Source organism: Engystomops pustulosus, chromosome 7, assembly GCF_040894005.1.
Source record: "Engystomops pustulosus chromosome 7, aEngPut4.maternal, whole genome shotgun sequence".
NCBI lineage: Eukaryota > Metazoa > Chordata > Amphibia > Anura > Leptodactylidae > Engystomops > Engystomops pustulosus.
The window spans coordinates 164703390-164730589 of NC_092417.1; the positions used below are offsets into that span (position 1 = coordinate 164703390).

Here is a 27200-nt window from a genome sequence, read left to right on the forward strand (position 1 = left end):
GTGGTCGGGTGTTACAGAAACGGCTTAGCTCCGCCCCCTAGGTTGTTTCCATAACTCCCAGCATAGCCAGGACACACCTCCATGGATTGTAGACAATATAGTCTAACATAGGAATAGCCCTTTAAGGTGCATGTTGTGTCATATTTCATGAGAACAAATGACTATAAAATAAATCCCTTATGACTCCTGTTATTGAATCCTTAGGTGTATATGAGCTGCACCGTCATCTTATGTAAGTCTGGAGATCCAAGTACTCGCTGCAACCAGGGCTGCCTCCCAAAATCTATGGCAGACCCCAAAAGACGCAGGAGATCCCTCACCTCTGAGTCTCAGCAGCACTTCATCTCCCAGGGTCCTCTCAGGATGAAAAGACAATCTCCTAGTGATACAGGTGAGGTCCATCAGGCTCTATCTATATCGGATGAGATCTAGTTTGACTGGGGGAGCGAAAGTAAAGAAGTGCAGAGCGGCACTGGGTAGCCCAAGGGGTGGAGTTTAGTATTAAACTCCACCCCTTTGTGTTATAACTTTTTTTGGGCGAGGAGCTATCTTGAGTTACGTTTTACTGAATGGATTCCATGTGATATTACATACTGTATGTGTGAATTTTGAAAATGTTTAATTTTTCAGGTGAGGTAGAATCGCCCTCCCTGAATGTGAACACCCTGCTGATGTCCCTATCAGGAGCGGCCATCGTTGTATTACTCGGATTATCTGTACATCTGTATACAAAGAGACGCCGCCTCTCCGGTTATCAGCGTCTACAGACTCAGGAACTGTGACATTTTAAGAAAATCAAAATCTTTGTTTCTTTTTTAACCATTTTCAGATGTACATTATTCAGTTTAATATAGATGATGGAAAAATCAATAAAATTATCCTGTTGGTGTTCTACTATTGTCGTATATTACTATTTGATATATTGATATATTGTTTTTCTATAAAGGTTGCGTTTTCATTAAAATGAATTAAATTTACCAATTTCAGGTGGTGCTGGGAGTGTTATTTCTTGTTAGGAACATCACATTTAGGTATAATAATAATAATAATAATAATAATAATAATTCTTTATTTATATAGTGCACACAGATTATGCAGCGCTGCACAGAGCATGGCAAACTGGTCTCTGTCCCCATGGGGCTCACAATCTAATCAACCTACCAGTATGTTTTGGAGTGTGGGAGGAAACCAGAGGACCTGGAGGAAACCCACACAAACATGGAGAGAACTCTTTGCAGATGTTGACCCTGGGACTTGAACCCAGGTCCCCAGGGATGCAAGGCTGTAATGTTAACCACTAAGCCACTGTGCTGCCCCAATTTGATACAACACAATGCCATCACGAGTTGAGCCTCTTGTCTCAGGCAGCACTACCTGCCGAAAGATGAGAGGGGGGGGGGGCAACAGTAGGGTCACAGTCACCTGCTCCAAAGTAGGACCTGACTGTTAAAAACAGTCTCTGTCGACATGGGTGTGAGACACTGCATGGAGATCCCATGTACCAAAACAAAAACTGGTATATAATTATTGGGGTGGAGGGTTCGTAGATGCCAGTATAGATTGCTGTTGTGCGCCATATAAGTGTGGTGGTTGAAAGAGTCTGCATCACTTAAATGGCAGCAGCACATGGGTGCCTCCATCTAGCCTGTGGTTGTTACCCCAAAGAGGTTGCCCTGGCAGTTGGAATCCTCTGAGAGGCACCTATGGCTGTCAAACACTAACCACTCTAACAAGCAGGTAAAGGCATAGCACCTACAATACCGGATTCAGTGGGACAGTCCAGGTTTTTCACCATCCCAGGCAGTTGGGAGAATGTCCAGGCTATTCCTGCAGTGTCCCGCACTCACCGTGGTTGTTTCGCCTCCATGTTCTGGCCGCTGGTCAGGACAGTGTGGCTCACGCTGGCTGCTACAGTGAAGCCTGGAGACGGGTAAGCTGCATCATCACCAACATCTGAACTGCAATGTCTTAAGCATAGCCCAGCACCTCCCCCAGCCCATATTTGGCCCCAAGCAAAGTGCCAGAAAAGTGTGGGGCCACGGTATGGAGGACAGAGGCTACAATACAAGGGAAAATGGAGGCAGGAGGCCACAAAGCAAGCTGGATTGAGGACAGGGGTCACAATGGGGCAGATTTATCAAGTGTCTGAAAGTCAGAATATTTCTATTTGTCCATGGCAACCAATCAACGTCAGACAACGCGCCGCAGGATCGTGGTAAGTAAATGAGCCCCATTCTATTCTAAATGCACAGGTAGTGCTTTACATCTTTAAATTTGGATACTTAGGGCCCTTTTGCAAACCTAGGCGCCTTTTACACATGTATGCATGCGGCCAACTGGAGAAGGGGAGGGGTGAGCGCTCCTCACCCATCCCCTCACCAAAGGGTGCTGCGCAGCCATGCAGTACATACAGCAAGAGATAGAGCATCTTCTATCCTTTTTCCAGCTGTGACATGGTATGGTGACACGTGCGCATGCTCACCATACCGTGCTGCGCAGAATGCACTCCTGCGGCAACCATTCGTACAGCTAGCTTACAGCCACCATAAGCATTCATGTAAAAGGGGCCGGCTGTCTTGTGCTTGTGCTGGACTCTGACCTCTCCTTTTCACCATATATTCAATCTCTTGCTCACTCTTGCCGGATGCATCTCAGAAACATCTCCAGAATCTGACCAAATGTGACAATTAAAACTTCTAAAATAGTAATTGTTGCGCTTAGTCACTCTCGACTAGACTACTGTAACTCCCTACTAATCACTCTTCCACTCACTAAACTCTCTCCTCTACAATGTATTCTAAATGCCTCCAGTTTGTGCCAATCACTGCACTGGCTGCCTGTCTCCTTCCGTATTCACTTTAAAATAATAACCCTCATCCTCAAAGCTCTGATTAATGCTGCACCTCCCTATCTCTCTTCTGTCGTCTCAGTCTATCGCCCTTCCCGTGCTCTTCGATCTGCCAGTGATATTAGATTAATCTCTACCTTAATTAGAACCTCTGATGCACGTCTGCAGGACTTCTCCTGAGCTCCACCAATTCTCTGGAATGCCCTTCATAGACTGTAAGCTCTTGTGTCCCCCTCATCCTCATAGACTGTTAGCTCTTGTGTCCCCCTCTCCTCATAGACTGTAAGCTCTTGTGTCACCCCTCATCCTCATAGACTGTAAGCTCTTGTGTCACCCCTCATCCTCATAGACTGTAAGCTCTTGTGTCACCCCTCATCCTCATAGACTGTTAGCTCTTGTGTCCCCCTCTCCTCATAGACTGTAAGCTCTTGTGTCCCCCTCATCCTCATAGACTGTTAGCTCTTGTGTCACCCCCTCATCCTCATAGAGTGTAAGCTCTTGTGTCCCCCTCTCCTAATAGACTGTAAGCTCTTGTGTCACCTCCTCATCCTCATAGACTGTAAGCTCTTGTGTCACCCCTCATAATCATAGACTGTAAGCTCTTGTGTCACCTCCTCATCCTCATAGACTGTTAGCTCTTGTGTCCCCCTCTCCTCATAGACTGTAAGCTCTTGTGTCACCTCCTCATCCTCATAGACTGTAAGCTCTTGTGTCACCCCTCATAATCATAGACTGTAAGCTCTTGTGTCACCTCCTCATCCTCATAGACTGTAAGCACTTGTGTCACCCCCTCATTCTCATAGACTGTAAGCTCTTGTGTCACCTCTTCATCCTCATAGACTGTAAGTTCTTTTGTCCCCCCTCATCCTCATAGACTGTAAGCTCTTGTGTCACCCCCTCATCCTCATAGACTGGAAGCTCTTGTGTCCCCCTAATCCTCATAGACTGGAAGCTCTTGTGTCACCCCCTCATCCTCATAGACTGTAAGCTCTTGTGTCAACCCCTCATCCTCATAGACTGTAAGCTCTTGTGTCACCCCCCCCCCCCATCCTCATAGACTGTAAGCTCTTGTGTCACCCCCTCATCATCATAGACTGTAAGCTCTTGTGTCACCTCCTCATCCTCATAGACTGTAAGCTCTTGTGTCACCCCCTCATCCTCATAGACTGTAAGCTCTTGTGTCACCCCCTCATCCTCATAGACTGTAAGCTCTTGTGTCACCCCCTCATCCTCATAGACTGTAAGCTCTTGTGTCACCCCCTCATCCTCATAGACTGTAAGCTCTTGTGTCACCCCCTCATCCTCATAGACTGTAAGCTCTTGTGTCACCTCCTCGTCCTCATAGACTGTAAGCTCTTGTGTCACCCCCTCATCCTCATAGACTGTAAGCTCTTGTGTCACCCCCTCATCCTCATAGACTGTAAGCTCTTGTGTCACCCTCATCCTCATAGACTGTAAGATCTTGTGTCACCCCCTCATCCTCATAGACTGTAAGCTCTTGTGTCACCCTCATCCTCATAGACTGTAAGCTCTTGTGTCACCCCCTCATCCTCATAGACTGTAAGATCTTGTGTCACCTCCTCATCCTCATAGACTGTAAGCTCTTGTGTCACCCTCAACCTCATAGACTGTAAGCTCTTGTGTCACCCCCTCATCCTCATAGACTGTAAGCTCTTGTGTCAACCCCTCATCCTCATAGACTGTAAGCTCTTGTGTCACCCCTCATCCTCATAGACTGTAAGCTCTTGTGTCACCCCCTCATCCTCATAGACTGTAAGCTCTTGTGTCACCTCCTCATCCTCATAGACTGTAAGCTCTTGTGTCACCCTCATCCTCATAGACTGTAAGCTCTTGTGTCACCCCCTCATCCTCATAGACTGTAAGCTCTTGTGTCACCCTCATCCTCATAGACTGTAAGCTCTTGTGTCACCCCCTCATCCTCATAGACTGTAAGCTCTTGTGTCACCCCCTCATCCTCATAGACTGTAAGCTCTTGTGTCACCTCCTCATCCTCATAGACTGTAAGCTCTTGTGTCACCCTCATCCTCATAGACTGTAAGCTCTTGTGTCACCCCCTCATCCTCATAGACTGTAAGCTCTTGTGTCACCTCCTCATCCTCATAGACTGTAAGCTCTTGTGTCACCCTCATCCTCATAGACTGTAAGCTCTTGAGTCACCCCCTCATCCTCATAGACTGTAAGCTCTTGTGTCACCTCCTCATCCTCATAGACTGTAAGCTCTTGTGTCACCTCCTCATCCTCATAGACTGTAAGCTCTTGTGTCACCCCCTCATCCTCATAGACTGTAAGCTCTTGTGTCACCTCCTCATCCTCATAGACTGTAAGCTCTTGTGTCAACCCCTCATCCTCATAGACTGTAAGCTCTTGTGTCACCCCCTCATCCTCATAGACTGTAAGCTCTTGTGTCACCCCCTCATCCTCATAGACTGTAAGCTCTTGTGTCACCTCCTCATCCTCATAGACTGTAAGCTCTTGTGTCAACCCCTCATCCTCATAGACTGTAAGCTCTTGTGTCACCCCCTCATCCTCATAGACTGTAAGCTCTTGTGTCACCCCTCATCCTCATAGACTGTAAGCTCTTGTGTCACCCCCTCATCCTCATAGACTGTAAGCTCTTGTGTCACCCTCATCCTCATAGACTGTAAGATCTTGTGTCACCCCCTCATCCTCATAGACTGTAAGCTCTTGTGTCAACCTCATCCTCATAGACTGTAAGCTCTTGTGTCACCCCCTCATCCTCATAGACTGTAAGCTCTTGTGTCACCTCCTCATCCTCATAGACTGTAAGCTCTTGTGTCACCCCCTCATCCTCATAGACTGTAAGCTCTTGTGTCACCCTCATCCTCATAGACTGTAAGCTCTTGTGTCACCTCCTCATCCTCATAGACTGTAAGCTCTTGTGTCACCTCCTCATCCTCATAGACTGTAAGCTCTTGTGTCACCCTCATCCTCATAGACTGTAAGCTCTTGTGTCACCCCCTCATCCTCATAGACTGTAAGCTCTTGTGTCACCTCCTCATCCTCATAGACTGTAAGCTCTTGTGTCACCTCCTCATCCTCATAGACTGTAAGCTCTTGTGTCACCCCCTCATCCTCATAGACTGTAAGCTCTTGTGTCACCCCTCATCCTCATAGACTGTAAGCTCTTGTGTCACCCCCTCATCCTCATAGACTGTAAGCTCTTGTGTCACCCTCATCCTCATAGACTGTAAGATCTTGTGTCACCCCCTCATCCTCATAGACTGTAAGATCTTGTGTCACCCCCTCATCCTCATAGACTGTAAGCTCTTGTGTCACCCCCTCATCCTCATAGACTGTAAGCTCTTGTGTCACCTCCTCATCCTCATAGACTGTAAGCTCTTGTGTCAACCCCTCATCCTCATAGACTGTAAGCTCTTGTGTCACCCCCTCATCCTCATAGACTGTAAGCTCTTGTGTCACCCTCATCCTCATAGACTGTAAGCTCTTGTGTCACCCCCTCATCCTCATAGACTGTAAGCTCTTGTGTCACCCCCTCATCCTCATAGACTGTAAGCTCTTGTGTCACCCCCTCATCCTCATAGACTGTAAGCTCTTGTGTCACCTCCTCATCCTCATAGACTGTAAGCTCTTGTGTCACCCCCTCATCCTCATAGACTGTAAGCTCTTGTGTCACCTCCTCGTCCTCATAGACTGTAAGCTCTTGTGTCACCCCCTCATCCTCATAGACTGTAAGCTCTTGTGTCACCCCCTCATCCTCATAGACTGTAAGCTCTTGTGTCACATCCTCATAGACTGTAAGCTCTTGTGTCACCTCCTCGTCCTCATAGACTGTAAGCTCTTGTGTCACCCCCTCATCCTCATAGACTGTAAGCTCTTGTGTCACCCCCTCATCCTCATAGACTGTAAGCTCTTGTGTCACCCCCTCATCCTCATAGACTGTAAGCTCTTGTGTCACCTCCTCATCCTCATAGACTGTAAGCTCTTGTGTCACCCCTCATCCTCATAGACTGTAAGCTCTTGTGTCACCCCCTCATCCTCATAGACTGTAAGCTCTTGTGTCACCTCCTCATCCTCATAGACTGTAAGCTCTTGTGTCCCCCCCCCCTCATCCTCATAGACTGTAAGCTCTTGTGTCACCCCCTCATCCTCATAGACTGTAAGCTCTTGTGTCACCCCCTCATCCTCATAGACTGTAAGCTCTTGTGTCACCCCTCATCCTCATAGACTGTAAGCTCTTGTGTCACCCCCTCATCCTCATAGACTGTAAGCTCTTGTGTCACCCCCTCATCCTCATAGACTGTAAGCTCTTGTGTCACCCCTCATCCTCATAGACTGTAAGCTCTTGTGTCACCCCCTCATCCTCATAGACTGTAAGCTCTTGTGTCACCCCCTCATCCTCATAGACTGTAAGCTCTTGTGTCCTCCCTCATCCTCATAGACTGTAAGCTCTTGTGTCACCCCCTCATCCTCATAGACTGTAAGCTATTGTGTCACCTCCTCATCCTCATACACTGTAAGCTCTTGTGTCACCCCCTCATCCTCATACACTGTAAGCTCTTGTGTCATCCCCCCCCCATCCTCATAGACTGTAAGCTCTTGTGTCATCCCCCCCCCCCTCCCATCCTCATAGACTGTAGACCTCAGACCTCAGACCTGATATTTGATGGACAACATTTTATGTCCAGTACTTTCAACGGCCAATATGTAATACTACATTTCCCCTACAGGGGGCGCCATACAGGAAATTTATGTCTGGGCAAGAGTTTCTGAGATCACAGATGATGTCTTTATGGGAAAATCCCTTTAAATGTCATGGCTTTAAATTGACTTGGATTAATTGTTTCCTTAATAAATGGTTTACCTGACTATATGGATCCTAACAACTTCCTCATTGACTGTGATATAAGTGACGTATATATGGCGACGTCCTGCCATCTCATTTCACTAATTTTAGACCCGATTGAGATATATAAAGTCAGCGACCAAGACGCCTCATACAGATGTAAGAAGAGCGATGGCCGGACTCCAGATCTTCATTGTGTGGGCGTCTATCCTCAGCGTCGTGTCCGGGTCCCACATGCAGGGTGGGACCGTGTCTTTCAGGGCAACTAAGCATAATGGAGGCGGATGGATGGTAGGACTTGATTATTACCCAAACATTGAATTATTATTTACTGAATTTTAATGAGGGGGGGGGGTCCATGATTTTTATATTGATGGGTGGGAATCTGACGATCACATGACCCAATGATTGAAGAGGTCTGAGGTCTGTGGCCTTGTCTTACTGGTTCCTCAATCACTCAATGTTATGTGTATAACAGGTATCACCCATACGATCTTGTGGCTACTTACCCAACGTTGGGTGGCCTAGGTTTGGAGCTACTGAAATTTTTAAGTTACTCCACTATACGACCCACCATCATCATTGTATTCTCAGATCAGCCGTTTCAAGGCAGCCATGTTTGGTCCGTATAACACGGAGTGGGTGACCTCTCAGGTTTTTGGGGGCAAGTCATGAATAATGTTGAGCGGACCTGAACTTTTGTCAATACCCATGAGTTAGCTCATCAATAGTCATGAATACTTTAAAGGAAACCTACTACCATGGATCTACCTATTATGGTAGATCGGGTGGTAGGTGCCTCTTTAAGCCCCTTTAAGAGCTAATCCTCACATTCCCACAATCTTTTTCTAACTTTTAATTCCCTAATATGCAGATTGTCTACAGTTGCTACTGGGGCATGGAGTAGTCGGAGCTGTGGCGGCATGGCGCGGCTACTCCACGCCCCAGTAGCCTCTTTGATCCTCCTACCGGCATATCTTTGGTGCGCAGCTCCTCGTAGCTCTCGTTCGCAAAGCCGGAGTTCTGCGTGGCTTCGCGGACGAGGGCGTGCAGCTCCTCGTAGCTGTGCGCCGAAGATTTGCCGGTAGGAGGATCAAAGAGGCTACTGGGATGTGGAGTAACCACGCCGTGCCGCCTCAGCTCCGGCTACTCGATGCCCCAGTAGCTTCTTTGATCCTCCTACTGGCATATCTTCGGCGCGCAGATCCTCGCAGCCCTCGTCCGCAAAGCCAGAATACTGCACATGCGCAGAACACCGGCTTCGCGGACAAGGACGTGCAGCTCCTCGTAGCTGCGCGCCAAAGATATGCCGGTATGAGGATCAAAGAGGCTATTGGACCCCTAAAAGGGCTATCCTTACATACAATAGAGGTACCTACCACCCGATCTACCTTAATAGGTAGATCCATGGTGATAGGTTTCCTTTAATTCCAGCAAATACCAAGACTGGTCACTGTACAAGGACCTGGACACCCAGTTTAATAGTAGGAGTCCTACTTTTCTGTACACAACACATAGGGGTTCATTTACTAAGGGTCCGCGGACCGCATTTTCTTCGGGTTTCCAGACGATTTCCGTGTTGCGGCGCATTTAACAGGAGTTTTTGGCGCACGTGATGGGATTTTGGTGCAATCTTTCATTTCGACTTTCATGCGACGCAAATCGGGGGGCGTGGCCGGCGGACAACCCGACGGATTTGGACAATGCACGGGATTTAAAATTCAAATTGTGTCGCAAGAAATGCACCCACATGCACCAAGAAGAAGGTGAACTCCGGCGGACCTGAGCGGGGAAGCGACACATGCAGGATATCGGACGTGAATCGCGGCAGCTCCGAATCCTTGCGGACAACGCACCTCGGGGATCGCTTCGGGACGGGTAAGTAAATGTGCCCCATAATTTCAGCAGTGGAAATTGGTCCACTTACAAGCCAGGAACTGTTTGCTTAGCAATTGACTATACACGGGGCATAGTAATCCTTTTGGACCTCTAGACAGAGAACAGCGCTGTGTTGTATCATGGCCACTATGTACCTGTCCACCCTAATTTGATGAAATTTTACATTGTTTTTACTAATCTGTTTCCTTATAAAGGGGTTTCCCACTGATATGGATGATCTATTAATGAGATGGGTCGAAAATATGAGATTTGTGGGGGTCTAACAAAGGCGTAGGCTGAAGCTGCTGGGTCCTAGTGCCTCCAGCTATAATGTATAGTACAGGGAAGTCAACTGCAGTTCGCTAGATGGCCACTATAGGCGCTGTACTAATATGGATATGCTATTAAAACCCATTTAACAATAATATCTTCCAGGTTGATTTCAAATATAAATCTGCTTTCGAGAGTGCATATGCAAGTCCTTTCTACTGGAGCTGTTTCTATGGGGACTGCGGTTACGAGATAAATCATTGGATCGAACCTGTAGAAAATAGGACCAAGTACCCGAGTCGCTGGTACCAGTATGAAGGTCATGTCACCAGACGAGTGTACAATGATAAACCCTTCCAACTCTGGTAAGAAAATGATCCTTACTGCCTATTATTCCCAAATAAAAGTTGGAATGTAATAATGGAGACTTGAAAATTAGGATAACAGCAAGTGCAGTAGCTTTCAGAGCAAGATGATATTTTCTGCTTCTAAAAAGCTTGAGATTTCATTGAATGGATCAGAACTGTTCTGCTGATGACTAGGATGGCAGGATTAAGCAAAGCTAATTTTCTACAGGGTGAGGGTACAGGGAGTAGATCGTAGACTGAATGTGCTGCTTGAGACTAGATAGGCAGGTTTATAGGAATCACAGCAGAAGACACATTGGGGCTCATTTACTAAGGGTGGCGGATCGCACTTTCGTCGGACTGTTCACCTTTTTCGGGGATTGCACGGCTTGGACAGGTATTTAACAGGTGGCTGCACTGGAAATTTGGCGCACGCAATCGATTTTTTCACACAGCTCCGTTAGCCTCCATGTGGCTCAAACTGGGGGGGAAGTGCCGTCGGACGATCTGACAGATTCGGACTGAGCGTGGGATTTAACTTTCAAATTGTGTCGCAAGATCAAGAACTTACATCCACCAGGAAGAAGAAGGTGAACTCTGTTGGACCTGAGCGGGGAAGGGACACATGCAGGATATCGGGCGCACGATCTTAGTGAATCGCGGCACAGTGCATTATTGTCGGACAATACACTTTCTGTGAACTCCAGCGGATGGGTAAGTAAATGAGCCCCAATAAACTGATTCTTTCTGCCACTCTATAGGCTGACATAATGGGGCATTACATCACGTAAACTTAGGGTACATTCAGACACCCGTCTATGTGGACGTATATGCGAAAGCCCTGAGGGAGCAGCATGTTCCCATGTTTGTGGGTGATTCGGGTGTCCACAGCAGCCCAAATAACCTAACTAAAAGTTAATTGCGCTTGTGCCTTTAAGGTCTGTTGCACGCCCTGTGTTAAAGGGGTTTTCCCACGAAGACAAGTTAGGCCCTATCCACGGGATAGGGCTTAACTTGCTGATCAATGGGTGTCTCAGGCCCCTTTCACAATTGCGTTTTTCTCGCGCATTTTCTGCGCGTGCTTTTGACGCGCAGAACTTGCATTGCACTGTGACCCATTGTAATCAATGGGTCTTTTCAGACTTGCATTTTTTTCACGCACACACGCGCATTTTTTTTAACGCGCGTTTAAATCTCGACATGCTCTACTTTTGCAAGTCATGCGCCTGAAAAACGCACCATACAAGTCTATGGAGATGCATCAAAAACGCATTGCACTCTGAGACACTTGCAAGTGAAATGCAAGTGCAATGCGTTTTTCACGCATCAATTGCCATAGAAAAGATAGCGCTCAGTCCTGAGTCCATTTCACGTGCATTATGTGTGCGGGAAAAACGCATTGAAATTGCAATGAAAACGTGCGTGAAAAACTGAGACACTGAACAAACTCTGACTGAAAACTGATTGCACTCTGATGCAAAATGTGCGTTTTTCACTGACCAAACCCTGATCGCTCCCTGATCAAACTCTGACGTGATCTGCAACGCAAGTGTGGAAGGGGCCTCAGTGCTGAGACCTCCACAGATCGCCAAACCCCTCGTCGCTCCGTCAGACTAATGGAGCAGACGGCAGCGCATGCTCCATTAATCTCTATGGAGCTGAAATTGGCGATCTCCGTCAGCTCCATAGAGATTAATAATAATAATCTTTATTTATATAGCGCCATCATATTCCGTAGCGCTTTACAAATCAAATGGAGCAGAGCGGTCATGCGCCCTCGTTTTTGCCATCTGTGGGGGTCTCAGCACTGAAACCCCCACTGATCAGCAAGTTAGGCCCTATCCCTATCTTCGTGGGAAAACCCCTTTAAAGGTGCACTACAAAAAAGTCGGTGAACTGTTGGGCCAGTGCAGAGAAGTGCCAGATTCATTATTTCTGCCACACGATCTTAGTGAATCGGTCGCATCCAGCAATATACACGGGAATAGCAATAGCAATTAGTGCAATTTCCCGACTTCCTTAGTAAATTGGACATACACAATGGGGCAGATTTACTTACCCGGTCCATTCGCGATCCAGCGGCGCGTTCTCTGCGGTGGATTCGGGTCCGGCCGCACTAAGGTAGTTCCTCCGACGTCCACCAGGTGGCGCTGCTGTGCTGGACCAAGCTGGACCAAGTGAAGGTAAGCACGAGTCCCGCAACACTTTTTTTTTTTTTTTCAGTTTTTCCGAATCCGTCGGGTTTTCGTTCGGCCACGCCCCCCCCCCCCCCAACAATTTCCATTGCGTGCATGCCAGCGCTGATGCGCCACAATCCCGGGGCAATTCATGCAAGATCGGCGCAAATCGGAAATATTCGGGTAACACGTCAGGAAAACACGAATCAGGCCCTTAGTAAATGACCCCCATTGGGGCTGATGTTCTTTACCTCTCTAATGACCGAATTGTATCTCTACAGTACTGCTGAGACTAGACAGTAGAAGACAAAGAGTAGCAGACAGAATAAACAGAAAAATCTTGCATGTCTGGTTCTACTGCACTGTTAGAGACTAGATAGGCAAGGATACATAAAGAACAGTAGTAGATTGCAGCGCGGTGGCTGAGTGGTTAGCATTACAGCCTTGCAGCGCTGGGGTCCTGGGTTCATGTCTCCAGGGTCAACATCTGCAAAGAGTTTGTATGTTCTCTTCGTGTTTGCGTGATTTTCCTCCGGCTCCTCCGGTTTCCTCCCACACTCCAAAACATACTGATAGGTTGATTAGATTGTGAGCCCCATTGGGGATAGGGACTGATTTGGCAAACTCTGTGCAGCGCTGTGTAATATGTGTGCGCTATATGAATAAAGGAATTATTATTATTAGATTGTACACACAGATGTACATAGGCTTTGCTTTGTGAGATTGTGGATGAGTGCAGCTCCCACTTTCAGGTTGTCTCGTCAAGACTATATCAGGCCTTGCTACACCCTCCCACCATATATTCATGAAAATTTTTGTCTCGACAGGGAAGACAGTTGTTGTTGGGTCAACAATTATTATTACTATTCTGGGTGGACACTGACGGCCGCTGTGGATTTAGGAATCAGATCCGATACTCATCTGCCCAACAGCTCCCCTGTGACCACCATCATTCCAGTTATAAGGTATAGCACTGTGTAGAGGCTCCTCATAATCCAGTCAGTCCCTGACTTAAAGGGGTTTTTCGAGTGTTAAAAAATCTCAGAGCCGGGCAGGGGAGGGCTTTTTAAAAAAAATAAGTCAACTTACCTCGTCTGGCGCTCTTGGTGTCCTGCGCCGCGGTCCATCCGAGCTGTGTGCGCTGGTACTTGGTGACGGGTGGATGTCCCCCAGAAGTAGTCGGAGCGGAGCTTCCGGAGCCCCTTGCAGGACACTAGGAGCACCTGACAAGTGCTCCTAGTGTACACTTTTATTATTTTTAAAAAGTCCTCCCCAGCCCATTTTCGCGTTTGTTTTAACACTTGGACAACCCCTTTAAGGACTCCGACTTACAGAAGACCCCTAGTTACAAACGGACCTCTCTGCCCACTGTGATCTCTGGTGAAGTCTCTGGATGTTACTATAGTCCCAGATTGCAATGATCAGCTGTAAGGTGTCTGTAATGAAGCTTTACTGATAATCCTTGGTCCCATGACCAGATTTTGCAAATCCAATTGTCACTGGGACATAAAAATGTTGTCTGTTTTACCTGTTCCGACTTGCATACAAATTCAACTTAAGTACAAACCGAAAGACTGCCCGTGTATTGACTCTTCAAAGCTTATATTCCTGTTATATTACTTTATCACTTTCTACATTAACTACGTTTATCTCTTTTTTTTTAAGAATTCCCCAGAACTGTGGAACCACCATAAATTTATTAGGATACGACCCTGATGGAGATCATGTGTCATGCAGATACGGATATTATTATCCTGAATGCTCATCGTGTTGGTGGATATTTTCCCTGGATAATGTAAGATGCTAAATTCATTAGGATCAAAGTGGTCTAAAAATGTTGAATTTTATAGAGAACCCAATCTAACTTATTTTTGGAAAATTGGTATTGAAAGCATATGCCCCCTCCCTAAAAGTTTCTACGTATTTACATAGAGCTCATGGTAGTAAAGGGGACGGTAACCCTTTATTCGTATCCAGAACACAACCCAAGAGGGGGAAAAAACTGGCTAGTACGAGCTAATTCACATATAAACTTCTGGGTGGATATAAAGGAAATCTATCACCCGGATGAAAGATTGTAAACTAAATACACTTACATACTCCGGCATCTTAAAACCCCCAGGAGAAGAGGAGCAGTACTGGGGGGAACGAGGGAAAGGTAAGTAGCAAGGTTTTTTTTTTTTTTGTTTAATACCCAGGAACAGAGGAGGATAGGGGGCCACAATATTGCAGGGGAGGGGGCCACAATATGATAGGGGGGGCCACAAAATGAGAGAGGGGAGGGGGCCACAATGTGAGGAGATGAAGGATAGGGGGCACAATTTGAAGGCAATTGAGGGAAGGAGGCAACAATACGAGGAGGAGAGGGGAGGGGGGTAGTATAGGAAACTAGGGAATATATTTGGAGGAATAAATAAAAGTAGGAGACCAAATATAAAGGTAGGATAGAATTAAAGATGGACCATTATATGGTGCTGAGTTGCATTTTGGCCGTATCATATGAGTCCATAGGGACATAGAAAGGGGACATTACACTATGTGGGAGCCATTAGGCCCATTCTCACACCTGCACGAACTATTATAACATAGCTGACACCCGCCTGTAACTGCCACGGTCGGTGTGCTGGCACGTTTACCGCCCCCCCCCCCCCCCCCCGCCCATACACACACACACACACTCACATCCAGTGATGTCATCGGAGGGCGGCGATCGGGTGCCATGATAGCCTACGGTCTCATAGAAACTCGTAGGCCTTCCATGTCTAATAATCTCCAATAGCCTGGAAATGTCCGGGTATTAGAGATCACCAGTAATATTGCTATATACTGAATACAGTAGTATTGCAGTATATAGTATGAGCAATCAGACTCTGCAGGGTTAAAGTACCCTAGAGCAGTGGTGGCGAACCTATGGCACGGGTGCCAGAGATGGCACTCGGAGCCCTCTCTGTGGGCACCCAGGCCATCACCCAGGCCATCACCCAGCCATTCAGGACTCATCCTCCTGCAGTCACAGAAAGTGCCGTGTTCAGCACTATTTTATAGAGACTTGAAGTAGAGGAGGAACAAGGTGTGGACAGAGCTGGATTATCATTGAAACAACTCCACAGTTCCTGTGATTCATCCTGTTAAGGGGATCTTAGATGGAATTTCTCCATCTTTCTACTGTATTGGTGTCTTCAGGACGCCAATACGTTCAAATCTGTGACACAGCAGGGAGCAATAAGTTACTTTAAATTGGCATTTGGCACTTTGGCAAAAATCTGTGGCTTTTGGTCATGGTTTGGGCACTCAGTCTCTAAAAGGTTCACCATCACTGCCCTAGAGGGTCTGAAATAATAGTAAAAAAATTTTCTAAAATATTTTCAAAAATGTAAAAAAGGAAAAAATCATAAACATGTTAGGTATTGCCACGTCCCAAAACGCTGTTCCATCAAAATTTTTAAAAGATTATTTCCGGCCTTGAACACCTTAATGGAAAATAGCGCCCAAATGTCTGAATCACCACTTTTTTCACAATTTTAAGATACCATTAAACAAATCATATAATTTAAAATGTATCATTAACAAGATGTAATAATATACTGTATAATATTGGAATCATCCTATATGAAATATATAATAATATGAAATTATTATTATTCCACTCATTTCCAAATGAAGATCTTTGGGGCCCATTATAAAGTGTTAGAACCTGGGGCCCACCGGAGGATTCTCCGATGCTCTGGTGGGCCAGTCCGACACTGGCAGTATATAGTATGAGCAATCAGACCCTGCAGGGTTAAAATACCCTAGAGGGACTGAAATAATAGTAAATGTAAAAATATTTAAAAAATGTAAAAATCATAGAAATGTCCCAAAATGCTGTTCCATCAAAATTTTAAAAAGAATATTCCTGGCCTTGAACACCTTAACGGAAAATAGCGCCCAAATGTATGAATCACCACTTTTTCACCATTTTTCCATCCATGAATATTTGAATAAAAATGAACAGTCATATAGGTCCCAAATTTGTTTAAATTAATATTAAATATTAAATTAAAACACTAGCATGTACTGCAAACAATTACACCTTGTGTAGGTTGGTACATCAAAGTGTGAAGATATTATTAGCCTCAGAATTAGGCAAAAAAATTTTAGTAAATAGATGTTATTTTTTTTAAATCTACTAAAACTTATATAAATTTTGGTATCCCTGTGATCGTACCAAGCTAAAGAATAGAGGGGAAGTGACATTTTGAGCACAGAATGAAAGACGCCCACGAGAAAACGCAGCAAATGTCTTTTTTGTCAATTTCACTGCACTTGGAATTTTTTTCCATCTTTCCAGTACATTGCATGAAATATTAAATGGCGCCACTAAAAAGTACAATTTGTCCCACAGATAACAAGCCCACACAAATCTCTGTAAACGTAAAAATTAAAAAGTTATTTGGAGTAAAAAACAGAAACACAAAAACGAAAACGAAAAAGAACAGAGTCCTGTAAGAGTTAAGGAGGATATTATACTATGTTTGGGGGTGGAGCAAGGGGCAGAACTATGGGCGTGGTCTATGAAAAAAGGGCTTTTTGTCCCTCTTTCTCTAGCCCAAAATTTGGGAGATATGCATAAACTATAGTCTGTGGGTAAACCGTTAAAAACTGTTCTGACTAGGACAAGCTCTAATGGCAGGTGCCCAAGTCCAGGCACCATCAGTTTTTTTAATGGAGGACACACCCCTGCCCTAAATGCTAAACTTTTTAAATGAATCAGTGCCCATGGAAAATCAAACATGATAAACCACTTACGCAAAAATCCAGGACCCGTGACTGTGGTAATCTTCTTATACTTGTCATCCATGGCCATCCTTCCTTCTAAAATCAACTTTGAAAATGATGCTAATGAGCCACAAAGGCTCTGGGTGGTGTTACATGATGTTACATACCTCACCTTCCCTCTGCCTGCTGTCATATCACACAGTGATATATTTTACTGCACATTGTAACAACTTGTGAAGCTGGAGAACGGAGGAGCTCTGTTAATGCCCCCCCCATTAGCACTTTGGGCTTCTTAGCATAATTGTAATAGTTGATTTTAGCAAAAGTATGTGTGCAAGTAGCTTTAGGGTATACGATGCCATTCTTCACAATACCAAATCTGCTTGTAGGCTTCAGATTATAACAGAAGACACAACACTTCGGGAGAGATTTACCATAAGTGTCTGAGAGCAGAACCAATCAGAGCTCAGCTTTCATTTTCCCACAGCTGTTTATAAAATTAAAGCTGATTTCTGATTGGTTTCCATGGGCAATTAGAACAGTTTCTGATAAATCTGCTCCACTTTTTGTGTTTTTTTTTATGTTTACACTCAAAACTTATGGAACTGCCAATTGAAGTTCTGAGCAGTGTGAATAGAGTCTTAGTGACAGCCTTGATCCAGCAAAATTATAGTGTAACGCAACCTAAGATCACGTCACCTATCACGCTGGGGCCTAGTCTGATGCTCAGTATAAGACTTGTATGTAATCTTCATTCTAGAGACAATGCTCCTTACACTATACTGGATGGTACAGCATTGGATCCTATGTGATGGAACTGATCCTTGAAGACTCTCCAAGGGACTACATTTACCTCTCATACAATGATGGCACACGGGCTTACAAATACCCTCCCTATAATCGTAAAAGTCGTGAACTGCCAAAGGATTCCCAAAAATATTTCTGGTACGGCACCACATTATCAGAAACGAGTGAAACATTTTATGACTCAACGACTTGGACGACAGAATCCATCACAAGCGTGGAAAGTTCTGTAGAAACTGAAAGATTTACAGACTCGTCTACAACTTATTACGCTACAGATGAAACTACTGGAGTCACTAGTAGACCGATAGCCTCGGAAAAAGTCACTATGGAAGGGAGTGGTGGTCCTGAGGTCACCACCAGAGACCTCCACACCACTGAAGACCTTGTTGGAGACCTTGTGACTAGCGATTCTACCACTATAGAGGCAGAGACAGAGGCCGTAACCTTTCCATATAGAACAACTGAATGGGATTACCTGACGTCTGATGGACAACACTCTTGGGATTCCCTGAGCAAAATTTCTCTACAGTTTATAGTGGAAGGTAAGAATAATGGAAGGAACGTGTAATGAATCATACACCTTAAAGGGAACCTGTCACCAGGGACCTCATTTTCACTACAGACAGGTTGTAAAAGCCCATGACACCTGCAGTGAACGTCTGCCTCTCTGCCATTAATAAGCATTTGCATTACAATATTATTGTGTGTTATAACTTACCTTGCATCCTGAAAAAATCCTGGGGTAGTCACAGGGGTTGGGCTTTGGTTTGGATGCATTTCAAAAAACAACATGTGAGTTGTCTGAGCTGCAGGCTGCCTCTGTCTTTGTGCTCCTGTACAGCTTGTCCCTCCCACACTGATGTCAGGCTGACCAGGCTGTGACCTCTGAGAAGGAGCAGGAGGCGGAGCTAGACAGGAGCACAAAGGTGGGGGCTGAGAGCTGAGGAGTGAGTAATGTTTTTTGAAATGCATCCATACTAAAGCCCAGCCCCTGTGACTACCCCAGGATTTTGTCAGGGTGCACGGTAAGTTATAACACACAATTATATTGTAATGTAGATGCTTAGAGAAAGCAGAAAGACATATTTGCACTGCAGCTGTAATGGGCTCCTGCAACCTGTCTGTAGGGAAAATGAGGTCCCTGGTGATAGGTTCTCTTTAATAGGATTCTATGGAACTAGACATTGATGCCTTAAAGGACATCTACCACCAGTGTGGAAGACAGGAATGCTTGTTACCTTAGGGGTTAGGTGGTAGCCCTTCTGTCACGTTCCGACACACCGAATAAAATATTTTATACGAATATGCAAATGATCCCAACATATTTTATCTTTGGACGGAGCCAGGGGGTGCTCGGCTCATTTGCATATTCTTATAAAGTATTTTATTCGGTGTAGCAGATGTGCCGGAACGTGACAGAAGGGCTCCCACTTAACCCCTAAGGTAACAAGCTTTACTTTGGTGAAAGTCTATCACCCCTAAATGTGGGTGTAGATGTCCTTTAAGGGTATTCTCTACTAGGGGGAGAGAACCCCAGGGCTCATTTACATAATTTTTAAATCCTTTTTTTACAAAAACAAGATAAAAAAAGAGCCATCCTGCCAGAGGGGGCTCAAACCAACATGTAAGTGTGCTTAGTTTACTATCCTTCATCCTGGGGGTAGATGTCCTTCGAGAAGAGGTCCACCTCTTGTTTGCTCTCTTTTTCATTACCGACACTTATTTTTAACTCCATCTAGTTACCAGTCCTGCTCCCTCCTGTACTTTCGGAGACTACAGACCAAAATTTGTTTCGCCTACTCCGCGTCATGGGGAGAAGCTTCTGACCAATGTGGGAAGTGTATTCCAGCTCCATCTGTCAGCTCAGGCAACCTATGAAACGTAAGAAATATTTACCGTACATGCTGCTGCTTTTTTCTATAAATAGCGCCACCCCTATCCATTGGTTGTGACTGGTATTGCAGCTCTGATCCATTAAAGTAAATGAGTGTAAAATGTTATACCACACAGAACCTGTGGACTAATGTGGCGCTGTTTATGGAAGAAGAGGACAGTTGCATATTTTGTTGTATTATTAGGCATATAAATACTGTATATATAATGAAAAAAACTTTGATTATGACAATGATATGTACTTTTTTTTGCAGTATTTCAGATTTCAAAGTCAGCGGGCCACCTGGCATCGCCAAATCTTTACCCAGATCTCGTTCCACTACAAGGAGCACGGTAGCAGAATGGAGACCATCCGAAAGTAATGTGGGAGAGCACGTACCCTTCTGTTTTGTAGCAGAAACTTCCAATGGGTCAGTAGAGTGTGTCACATCACTTCATTGTAGGATCTGCTTATACATTGTATAGGATATGATAGTGTATTCCATACAATGTAGTACTAAGCGTTTTCTAGCAAAAACCCGGGTGACCATTATTTAGGTCTATTGTACATGTACAGAAGGGGTCAAAATATAATAATTCTTACTCCTGTATATTGTATATCCATTTATAATCCCCTGTTATCACTGTTAGCGCAGAATTAACTACCATGATGTTCTGATCACCACCTGTTCACCTTATTTTTATAGCTACCAGTCTGAAATGCGTTGTATCATCGTAGTGGTGGGACCCAAAAGTTTAGGTACGTTCCACTATATATTTAGGTCTCCAAGTACATTCACTATTGTTCTTCCTGTTCTAATATATCCAGTTTTGCTTTCAGAAATTTCCTGCACTTTCATGGACAGTGAATTGGAGTGCTGGAGATACCGGAGCACTGTGCTCAGCAATTTCCGGCACTCCCATGGCACTCCCACACATGCCTGCCTCTTCACTCGTTAAGTGAGAACAGGATACCTGTTCTCCAGGTCATTGGTGGTCTTTTGCTAATTGTTATCCCATTTTTTATGTGTAGGGAATACCATACAATCTTGGTACAATCCCTTTAAGACTACTTATATTTTGGACCTTGTGTTTCTAGATAACATTGACTTGATATGCCACGAAAACACCATGACCTTAATCGCCGCCAAGTCAGCTGATCACGAACTTTACGAAAACCAGTTTCGCCTCAATGACCCCAAATGTCTGGTCAGTTCCAACAGCACCCACCTCATCGCCAGCGTGGCCTACAACACCTGTGGGACAGAGATTGAGGTAACATCAAAAACTAAAATGTATTCAAATAATCTTATTATATGGGCAGCACGGTGGCTGAGTGGGTAGCACTTCTGCCTTGCAGCGCTGGAGTCCTGGGCTCTAGTCCCACCCAGGTCAACATCTGCAAAGAGTTTGTATGCTCTCTCCATGTTTGTGTGGGTTTCCTCCATACTGGTAGGTTGATTAGATTGTGAGCCCCATTGGGGACAGGGACCAATTTGCCATGCTTTGTGCAGCGCTGCGTCATCTGTGTGTGTGCTATATAAATAAATAATTATTATTATTATAAAGTGAGATACTCCAGGAGATGTCCATATCATCCTGTGTGTTGTAGGTGCAAATTTGCAACGCGATTCGGCACAGTAATTGGGCCGTCATCCGACTTACATGCCACAGAGAGAGTCTCACAACAGAACATTAGTCTATATGGATGATAAACATATACATCAATGTCTAGTGTTATATTTTGTACAGTTTTCAGATATATGCTTTGTTGTCAGAGATATGCTTTTCAATAAGTTTCCCAAATTTGCTGCTTAAACCTAGAATTAAAAGAAGCCTGAAGTCACCACTAGAGGGAGCTCATGAGTTACTGGTTATACATTGAAATTAAATCAATTGTATCAATTATGATATTTATCTACTAGTAGGATAAATGTCTGATGACTGGACCCCAATGATCAGCAGAATGGGGGACATCAATTTTCTCCAAACTTTCCATTACTAAAAAATATTTCCAGAATAGTTTGTTCTGACTCACAGCAATCAGACCCTTATCCCCCAATAGGAGATCTGTGAATACAGGCAGTCCCCGACTTACGACAATCCTAGTTACGAACGACCCATAGATACGAACGGGGTCCTCACCCGCACATGCGCGGCCGAGGACCCCGTTTGTATCTGCGGTTGACCCGTTCCTTGGATCGCAGTAGCTCTGTAGAAATGCCAGATTCCATGCCAGACTTCTGCTGCTCTTCTGTGTGCCGCTGGTACGCGGCAACCACCGCCTCCTTAGTGATAAAAGCGGAAGGGGAGGTAACTATGGACGCTGTCATGCAATAGCGTCTTGTAAAGCGCTTCCGTGCGCATAAAGTACAAGCCGCTGGTATCGAGCAACAGCGTCCTTAGTTACCTACCCCTCCGCTTGTATCACTAAGATCGCGGTCGCGTTATACTAGCGGCTTGTAAAGTGTTCAGTGCGCATAAAGAACAAGCCACTGGTATAACGCGACCGCGATCTTAGTGATACAAGCGGAGGGGTAGGTAACTAAGGACGCTGTCGTGCGATACCAGCAGCTTGTACGTTATGCGCACGGAAGCGCTTTACATGCCGCTGATGTAACGGGACCGCAGTGAAATTAGGGTGGCTATAGAACAGTGATGGCAAACCTTTTAGAGGCCGAGTGCCCAAACTACAACAAAGACCCGCTTATTTATCGCAAAGTGCCAACATAGAAATGTAATTTGTGATTTATACTCTCTTCTCTGTCACAGCTTTCATTGATACCAGCACCTGAGCACACCAATAAAGCAGAAAATAGTCCCAGGTAGAGCTGTCACTTTAAAAAAAACTTCTGTGCACAGCAAGTCCTGGGCTGTCTGGGACTGCAGGAAGATACCTGGAGTCATCTCTGGTGATGGCCTGAGTGCCCACAGATAGGGCTCTGAGTGCCACCTCTGGCACCAGTGCCATAGGTTAGCCATCACTGCTATAGACCATCAAAGAAGACGGGGTAACTAAGGATGCAAACTCACCAGCTAATGCATCCTTAGTTACCCGTGAATACCCGGCTGTGGGAAAAGCTGCATTCTGTCACTGGGATACAGCCGGTATACAGACTGGAGTTTCTGGAGTTACAGTACATTTAAAAAACGTACCAGATCCGACTTACATACAAATTCGACTTAAGTACAAACCTACAGTCCCTATCTTGTACGTAACCCGGGGACTGCCTGTATAGTAAAACCCTAATCCTAAGAACCCATTAACTTTGGTTATGATTATATATGGATGAGACCATTCTATAGGTAACATTTCATATAACCCTCCGTTTGTCTTCCAGGAAACAGAAGACGAAATCGTCTTTAAAAACCAAGCTTCGTCCTTCCACAACGAATCAAGTGTCATTACCCGGAAACATGGGGTGTCCATTCCCTTTAACTGCTCATTTCCCAAAAAGAGCCGAGTATCCGCTTCATTTCGCGCCCACAAGTCGGATTACGTGTTCACAGAGGCCGGATTCGGTAACTTCACCTACACGTTCCAGTTCTACACAGACGATCGCTTTGTAGAGGTGGAGACCCAGTATCCTCTGCAGGTGGAGCTGCGGGAGTTAATCTATATGGAGATCCAGGTTTCTTCCTCCATCCCTAACGTCCAGCTATTCGTGGAGTCCTGTAAAGCTACGCCGCATGACAACCCTGATGATCCCATATTTTATGACATCAAAAGAAACGGGTAAATTCACTTTTTTACCGTCTTAGCTGTCGTCAAAGTCTTACCGACTTCATCATGATTGGTAGACGCAGTACCGGAAAACGCCACAAGGAGCGCTGTTCAAATTCTGCACTGAAGGAACTCATGATTCTTCAATGACCTGGTCAATCAAGCAATGATGACCCCCATACAACAACCCTTGTAGACTCTATTGGGGCGTATGGACGGGACAGAGAAGGGTCCTCAATCCAGGAACCTCAACCATCAATTGCGTATAGTGAATATGACTTTAACAGCCAATTGCCTCTACTTTAGGGGTAATAAGTCCCACTCTACTAGGTCAGAGACACAGGGCACTGGTATAGGGGCACTGTAGTAGGATGACTGTGTCATAGGGGGCGCTGTTGTAATCTGGCTCACTATATCAGGTCACATACACAGGGGTTACCTCTATTATAGGGGCACTGTAGTAGGATGACTGTGTCATAGGGGGCGCTGTTGTAATCTGGCTCACTATATCAGGTCACATACACAGGGGTTGCCTCTATTATAGGGGCACTGTAGTAGGATGACTGTGTCATAGGGGGCGCTGTTGTAATCTGGCTCACTATATCAGGTCACATACACAGGGGTTGCCTCTGTTATAGGGGCACTGTAGTAGGATGACTGTGTCATAGGGGGCGCTGTTGTAATCTGGCTCACTATATCAGGTCACATACACAGGGGTTACCTCTATTATAGGGGCACTGTAGTAGGATGACTGTGTCATAGGGGGCGCTGTTGTAATCTGGCTCACTATATCAGGTCACTTACACAGGGTTGCCTCTATTATAGGGGCACTGTAGTGGGATGACTGTGTCATAGGGGGCGCTGTTGCTCAATGTATCAGGTCTCACAGTGCTTTGTTGTATAATGGAGGAAATGTGATGAAGGTTCTAATATTTGTAATATTTCAGATGTATAATAGATGAAACCTTTGTGGAATATTCTTCGACAAGGACACGATACAGATTTGCAATGGAGGCTTTCGCATTTATCGGAGACTATAGTGAAGTAAGTGAATTAGGAATATTCATTATATATTAGATATTTCATTAGATATTCTTTTCTAAATGCACAGTTAGTGATTGACATCCTTACTTTTGGATATCATTTATTCAGCGGAGCTTAAAGGGCATCTTCCACCAGGATGAAGGGCTGTATGCGAATAAGCCTGACGGGCTGCGGCCTCCATTAATACCTATGGAACATGGAACTCCTCTAGCTCATTTGCATACAGCCCTTCATCCTGGTGGTAGATGCCCTTTAAAGGAAAATACCATCAAAATCCATCATGATAAACCAGGGACATTACTCATAGCTCCAGGCACCGGGACTGTAGTCATCTTCTTATATTTGTTATCCATGGCCTCCTTCCTTCTTAAAATCAACTTTTACAATTATGCTAATGATCCAGCAGAAATACCGTAGCTCCTCCATGCTGTAGCTGCACAAGCTGTTTGTATGAATGAGCACCTACCCCACTCCTACTGATCACTGATGCCGAGATTTCAGGAAGTGCAGGAGGGAGGATGAGACTGAGACGTGCTGCAAAGCCAGAGCATAGAGGGGCTAGGGAAGCCCTTCTGTCTCATTAGCATAATTTTAAAAGTTGCTTTTAAGGAAGGAAGGAGGTCATGGATAACAAATATAAGAAGATTACCATGGTGTCTGGATTTATGAGTAAGGGATCATGCAAAGAAAAGTAATGCCGATGGTGCTTAGTCACGGTACGGTGAGCATACATTGCTTCGGCAGCAGCCGCCCGCTTCTCTATAGAGAGAGGAGGGGTGAGCAGCGCCCCTTTAGTGCCCAATTTTCTTCCTTTTTTTGTTCCTTTTGATGCCATGGATGGGACATAACCAGGTGTGCATCCACCATGTGGTGAGCTGAGTCTCTTGCCTCAGGTAGCACCACCTGCAGGAAGATGGAAGGCAGCATCAGGGGAAGTTATCTGCTTCAAAGTAGGACCTGACACTAGGTTGTTTCCATAACTCCCAGCATAGCCAGGACACACCCCCATGGATTGTATATATTGTCTAACATAGGAATAGCCCTTTAAGGTGCATGTTGTGTCATATTTCATGAGAACGAATGACTCACTTATGACTCCTGTTATTGAATCCTTAGGTGTACATGAGCTGCACCGTCATCTTATGTAAGTCTGGAGATCCAAGTACTCGCTGCAACCAGGGCTGCCTCCCAAAATCTATGGCAGACCCCAAAAGACGCAGGAGATCCCTCACCTCCGAGTCTCAGCAGCACTTCATCTCCCAGGGTCCTCTCAGGATGAAAAGACAATCTCCTAGTGATACAGGTGAGGTCCATCAGGCTCTATCTCAGAGTCGGCTCCAAGTTTCCATAGGCCCCTGTGCGGCATTGCCTCAGTGGGCCCCTTTGCAGTGAACTCATGTAGCGGCATTAAAGATTCAGAAACTAAAATAGTCTCATCTTCCCTAATTTATCATCCCAAACAGTTCATGGTTATTTTATATACAGCCGCCCTTACCCACTATTAATTTATTAGATACAGCCCCCCTCATTCATGGAGTCCTTATGTAAGGCCTTATGTGGGCCCCCCCAGCAGCACTGGGCCCTGGCACTTGCCCGGGTATGCCCAGTGCTGACGCCGGCCCTGCTCTATCAATATCGGATGTCGGAGGGGACAAAAGTAGACTAAGAGGTGGAAAGTGGTGTGGGGAAGTACTTCTTCCTACCATTGGCGGAAGTATAGAAATTGCCCCCCCCCCCCCCCTGCACATGGTACATCAGGCCTATGGGGTCCATATTGTATATTTGTGATCATTTTAGCCATCAATTAGGGTCGGTTAGGGTCTCACACCTGAAAACCCCTACAGGTGTTTTTTTGGGGGGTCCTACACCCACTTTTTTAAAAAAAGTCTCACTGCTTCCTGAGACTTAAAAATTTATCGGTCACTTGTCCCGTTTACAGCTCTGTCCTGGTCAAGTAAAAAGAGTTTGAGCTGCAGTACCAAACACAGCCACTATATAATGTACGGCGCTGTTCTTGGATAAGCAGCAATGACTTCAAACTGCGTCGGGCACAGCAAGAATGATCGGATAATGGTGACCAGCCCTACATATTGGTCATGGGAACCTCTTTTAAAGGGGATGTCTCGTAAATACCAGCTTTGTACATACATCCCCTTTAGGATAAGAAGTAGAAATGGGCTCCTCTCTAGTGAATCTATCCTGTCCATGTGTGAATGACTTTCATGTGATATTATAAATTTATAACTTTTAGATTTTTTGTTTTCAGGTGACGTAGAATCGCCCTCCCTGAATGTGAACACCTTGGTGATGTCCCTATCAGGAGTGGCCATCGTTGTATTACTCGGATTATCTGTACATCTGTATACAAAGAGACGCCGCCTCTCCGGTTATCAGCGCCTGCAGACTCAGGAACTGTGAAAATCGAAATTTTTGTCTCTTTTTTTAATTATTTGCAGATGTAAATTTTTCTCTGTAATATAAATGACCGAAAAATCATGAAAACTGTCTGAGCTTTGATGTTTTTTCTTTGGGAATTATTAAGATGTATCCATACATTTATATTGTCGTCATCCTTCTGTAGCCATATACTACATGATAAACACTATTTGATATATAGTTTTTTCTATAA

At 45.1% G+C, this 27200-nt stretch overlaps 2 protein-coding genes across 2 annotated transcripts in view; both read left to right on the top strand.

Annotated features, from left to right (window-relative positions):
* LOC140070266 (uncharacterized) overlaps positions 1–874 on the top strand; it is a 41002-nt gene extending 40128 nt beyond the window's left edge. The window contains exons 12-13 of the mRNA XM_072116618.1: positions 205–391; positions 631–874. Coding sequence (XP_071972719.1) covers positions 205–391; positions 631–782 — 339 coding nt within the window. The 3' untranslated portion in view covers positions 783–874. The remainder of the gene's footprint in view (positions 1–204; positions 392–630) is intronic.
* A 1001-nt stretch (positions 875–1875) lies between these two features.
* LOC140069051 (ZP domain-containing protein-like) lies at positions 1876–27200 on the top strand. Its single transcript, XM_072114383.1, has 13 exons — positions 1876–1930; positions 10008–10207; positions 13194–13331; positions 14032–14161; positions 17885–18473; positions 19671–19812; positions 20079–20234; positions 20511–20563; positions 20903–21078; positions 23145–23539; positions 24475–24571; positions 25688–25874; positions 26838–27200. Exons 5-13 carry the CDS (start codon positions 17936–17938, stop codon positions 26987–26989), a joined length of 1896 nt encoding a protein of 631 aa, XP_071970484.1. The 5' UTR covers positions 1876–1930; positions 10008–10207; positions 13194–13331; positions 14032–14161; positions 17885–17935; the 3' UTR covers positions 26990–27200.